Below are 4,799 nucleotides of genomic sequence, written 5' to 3'. Positions count from 1 at the left end.
TATGGAGCTAACCACACATGGAAGGAGTTGCCATAGAGAAGCAAGATCAGAATGTTCTATTCTGGTGTACAGGTCTGGCTAAATAGACTGATTCTATCTCCAAAAAAAGTGTCTTCCCCCACGTGTGTGTGTGTGTGTGTGTGTGTGTGTGTGTGTGTGTGTGTGTGTCACAGACCTAGAGCCTGAAATCAAGGTCTGGGCATAGTGCCTGATTTGTGCTTCAGGATAGTTAGCGATCTTCCACTTGAACCTCAGCTCTACCTCTGGATTCCTGTGGATGGACTGGAGATAAGAAACTTTGGCTATCTTATGTCATCCACTGAAATAGCTAAAGTTACCAACATGAGATACCAGCCACAGGCTTCAAGACTTTCTTTTATTTTGTTGCTTCATTGTAAATATCACCAATGAATGAAGGCCTGGATCCAAGTCACAACACTCAAAAGAGCCTCTTCACCATTCCTAACAATCAGCCCTGATTCACACACCATTCCACAGGGTGTCTTCTAGGTGATTCCCCAGGAGTGGAGAAACTGTCGTACGAAGGACTGACAAGGAGACAATAGGGAAGGTTATGGGGAAGTTGTGGAAGGGAAAAGATGACAGGAGAGTGACCTACAGGGCCAAATTCTCTGCCTAATTATGAATTCAAGGCAAAATTATCCAGTTTACCAAAAATAGATTCTTTTGTGTTTCAAAAAAAAAATCCTGGGACTGTGGGAAAAATAGGTAGAACACCTGTCTAGTCCACCTGAGGTCAGGCCTAAACTAAAACCCAGAATTGATAATGAAAAATATTTAAAGAAAACATTGATGAGGAATCTAGGGATGAGTTTGTCTATCATACATAAGGAGATGGCAAGTGAATCCATAGCACGTAGGAAACAAAAGCAGGAAAATAAAACAAAAAACTTGCTTATCCTTGAAACACTGCTTGCCTGTAGAGAGAATACACTAGATTACAATGAAGACAATAAATTTTCTGTATCTATCGTCCTTTCAAATGTTTAAAATAGAAATAGGAAGGACAGTTATTGGGCACATTTTCATGTGTCTATTGACCATTTTTGTTTCTTCTTAGAAAACTCCCATTAGCAAACTGGAATATTCATTAATTGGGCTGTTGTGTTTTTGAAGGTTTTTTTTTTTTAGAGTTCTCTGTATATTCTGGATATTAGGCCGTTATCCTATGTACATCTGGCAAATTTTGTGAAGTCAGTCAGGCCCAAAGAGACAAAGGATCCATCTTTACCCTTGTATGTGGAAACTCACTTTAGCCTACAAACTCCTAAGTAACTATGTTGGCTGGTATACAAGTGTATTAACTGAAATATGGTAGATTCAAAGGAGATCTCAAATCGTGATGCTGCCTGGAAAGGCAAAATCAAAATTCGGCAAAAATCAATATTCAGCAAAATAGAAACGCAAGAAGTGGGTACTTGACAGGGATTGGGTGGGGTCAAGTGGTAATGGGTAGACAAAGTAAGCGGAAAAGAGTGAGAAATGTAGACAATAATACAGTGTATAACCTGCAACATTAAGATGAGTGAAGGATGGGGTGAGGAGGGAGGGATGGGTGATGATATTGAAAGGAATGGCATTGATCAAGACACAGTGTATTCATAAACTACTTGTTCATTGACAATTCCTTTGTACAACTACTTATAGATAATAAAATTAAACATTAATAAAATAAAATAAGCTCAACAAAAAGAAACGATCATAAAAGCAGAAAAGAGTGACGTAGATTTCCCTGAAGAGATCCGGTGAGGGAAAGAAGACAGTTTAATATTTGCTCTACATTGAGGAATGGAAAATACACAATGAGAGGGAAACTCTAATATTAGCTCTACCCTGAAGGACGGACAATCCCCAGTGAGAAGGTAAAGCTTGAGAAAACACTGAGAGAAAAAAATTGAGTAAAGAATTCCCTTGGGAATTCTTCATGCTTCTACACGTAGTTGTGAATATAATCCAAAGCTTTCCTATTAAGACTTGGCATCTGTTTGCTGGAAAGAGTTGGAGAAAGCTGTGGTTTGCTTATAACCAAGACTTTCAATTACTTTGAACCTGGGCAAAATCTTCTGTTATCTCTTAAAGTGGCAAAGTGATCAAAAGAATTGATGTTTATTTTTGTCATATCTTAGGGTACAAAATCATTATACACTAGGACCCCGACGACAGATTTCCAGGAAATATAAGATATTAAGTGTGTTTTTCTCTTCAAAGCAAAGGAATCTAATAGTTAGAAGGAGATTCCATGTTTCCATGAGCAAGAGCATGGATACATAACAACTATGAATAAGCACTGTTTTTCTCACTTAAGGAGTGAAAGTTGCAAACCTGTTGATAGCATAATTTCTTTTATATTTAGCACTTTTGGGTCTATATCTGCCATGTAAATTGTTGGATATATTTCTTTGAGGAAATAAGCTTACAGGAGACATATCAGTTGCATGAGATACCCAATTTGATCATCTGATTAACACATAAGTTGCGAAATGACTCCACAACCAAGTTGATTAGCATATTTCATAGCTACAATTATGTATTATTGTGTTTTGGTGTGTATATATTTAGTGACCATATAAAGGAATTAACAAATAGTACAAGAAATGTACCCAAGGCCTAACGTATGAAACTGTAACCTCTCTGTACATCACTTTGACAACAAATAAGAAAAAAAAAAAGAAAAGAAAGGATATTTCCTTTTATTAAATATTTAGTAATAATACAGAAGTCACTTGGTAATGTAAAGCATGATAGATCTCTTAAATCCAATCTTGTTGAATAATTGGAACTTCTGAATCTTTGGCCAATACCATCTGATATTCTCTCCACTGTTCTCAGTACAGTGTTCTCTATTCTATGCTTATGGCAATGTTAACAGGTGAGATCATTCAGTATTTTTATACCAGTAGTTCCTTATTTTGTTTAGCATAATGTGTTCATTTTTTCCAGATAGAGCTAAGTGATGAAAAATATGCTGTTTCCATCCCATGTTCTGCAATCCTACAAGTCAACTGAAATAGGTAGAAAAATATCTTTGGAAAGGGAGCCAACAATGTTCAGAATCAGTTGACATGGGGTCTGCAGTACTTTAAATAGAAAGTTTCATCTCATTGGAGAGGGCTTTTACTGTTCTACATTTACGAATTTTCTTATGACATTGGGCAATAGCACATATTTCTGGGCTCTATTTTTGCTTTGGATTAGAAGGAGTGCTCATGATTCTAAGTTTAATGGTTTAAGCACCAGGGTAATGAGGAATCTGGCTTCGGTTTCAGTAGTCAACAAAAAGTGAAACCTTAAAGAGAGAGGAGAGAAGAATCCTATCGTTTTTCCCTTTGTTTCTCTAAATCCTGTTTGCCTATGACCACACTAGCTTTAGCTATGTAGGCTAAATTGGAGATGGACTTAAATGTATTTAATGTTGATGACACCAGTAAGAGGTGGCAAATGTCATTTAATATCTACAAAGAATGAAAGGCAGATTCTAAGATTTTCAGGAAAATGCATTTAACTGTCTCCCAGCAGAAATTTCAGGCTTGTGGAAGATGAAGAATTTGGAATATCTAAAGCATTCTCTAATGACAAAATATTTCCCTCTGTCTAAAATATTTCCTATAGAATGGGTCCAACAAATGGCTCTTTTGTGACTGAATTCATACTGATGGGACTAACAGACCAGGTGAACTTACAAATACCCCTGGTTCTTCTGTTTCTAATAATGTATGCGGTCACTGCATTGGGAAATTTGGGGATAATTCTCATTGCATTGAATTCACATCTTCACCACACCATGTACTTTTTCCTTTTTAATTTGTCCCTCATCTACCTCTGTTACTCTTCTGTGATTACCCCTAATATGCTGATGAACTTTGTACTGAGCAAGAATATTATCTCTTACATTGGATGCATGAGTCAGCTCTACTTTATTATTTTTTTCATTATTTCTGAATGCTTCATGTTGACAATGATGGCTTATGACTGCTATGTGGCCATCTGCAGTCCACTGCTCTATAACATTTCCATGTCCCCTAATGTGTGTTCCTATCTTATCCTTGTTTCCTACCTGGTGGTATTTTCTGGTTCCATGGTCAATTTTGGATGTGTCCTGAGACTGACCTTCTGTGATAGAAACATCATCAACCACTATTTTTTGTGATGTGCAGCCTTTATTACAGCTGTCCTGCACTAGCACCTATGTCTCTGAGTTGGAGATTTTCATTGCATCAGTCATCAATATCATTGTGCCCAGTTTCACAATCTTAATTTCTTATACTTTTATTCTTTCCAGTATCCTAAACATGAGCTTCTCTGAGGGCAGGTCAAAAGCCTTCAGCAACTGCAGCTCCCACATCATTGCTGTCTCTCTCTTCTTTGGATCAGGGGAATTTATGTGTTTTAAACCCTTATCAGCTGGGTCCCTGGATGAGGGGAAAATCTCCTCTGTGTTTTACACCATTGTGGTTCCCATGATGAATCCTTTTATCTACAGCTTGAGAAACAAGGATCTTAAAACAGCCTTGAGAAAAACTTTACAAAGAAAGAAGATTTGATCTGAAACTAAAACATTTTGCACCTGAAATCATAGTACAGAGAACTTATAATTTTCACATATTACTCGCAGGGTTTTAATCTTATATCATTTTGACTTTCTGGAGAGAAATTTAGGGGGTGCTGTGTTTACACTCATTTTAACAGTAAGTTTTCTGTGATTCCTAGCCATTAGCACAATTTCTATTATTAAAAACCATTTTGCATGTCTAAGATTACCAAGAAAGGGTGTATTTGTT

At 36.8% G+C, this 4,799-nt stretch overlaps 1 protein-coding gene across 1 annotated transcript; it reads left to right on the top strand.

Annotated features, from left to right (window-relative positions):
- The first annotated feature begins 3,631 nt into the window (after positions 1-3,631).
- LOC125345553 (olfactory receptor 8B3-like) lies at positions 3,632-4,562 on the top strand. The gene is given in 2 exon segments (XM_048337672.1): positions 3,632-4,159; positions 4,161-4,562. Coding segments are annotated over 2 exon segments (930 nt in total).
- The last annotated feature ends 237 nt before the right edge of the window (positions 4,563-4,799 follow it).

This window comes from Perognathus longimembris, unplaced genomic scaffold (assembly GCF_023159225.1).
Source record: "Perognathus longimembris pacificus isolate PPM17 unplaced genomic scaffold, ASM2315922v1 HiC_scaffold_5919, whole genome shotgun sequence".
In the NCBI taxonomy this organism is placed as follows: Eukaryota; Metazoa; Chordata; class Mammalia; order Rodentia; family Heteromyidae; genus Perognathus; species Perognathus longimembris.
Note: the sequence above shows the minus strand (reverse complement) of the source record. Positions and strands in the feature narration are given on the sequence as shown.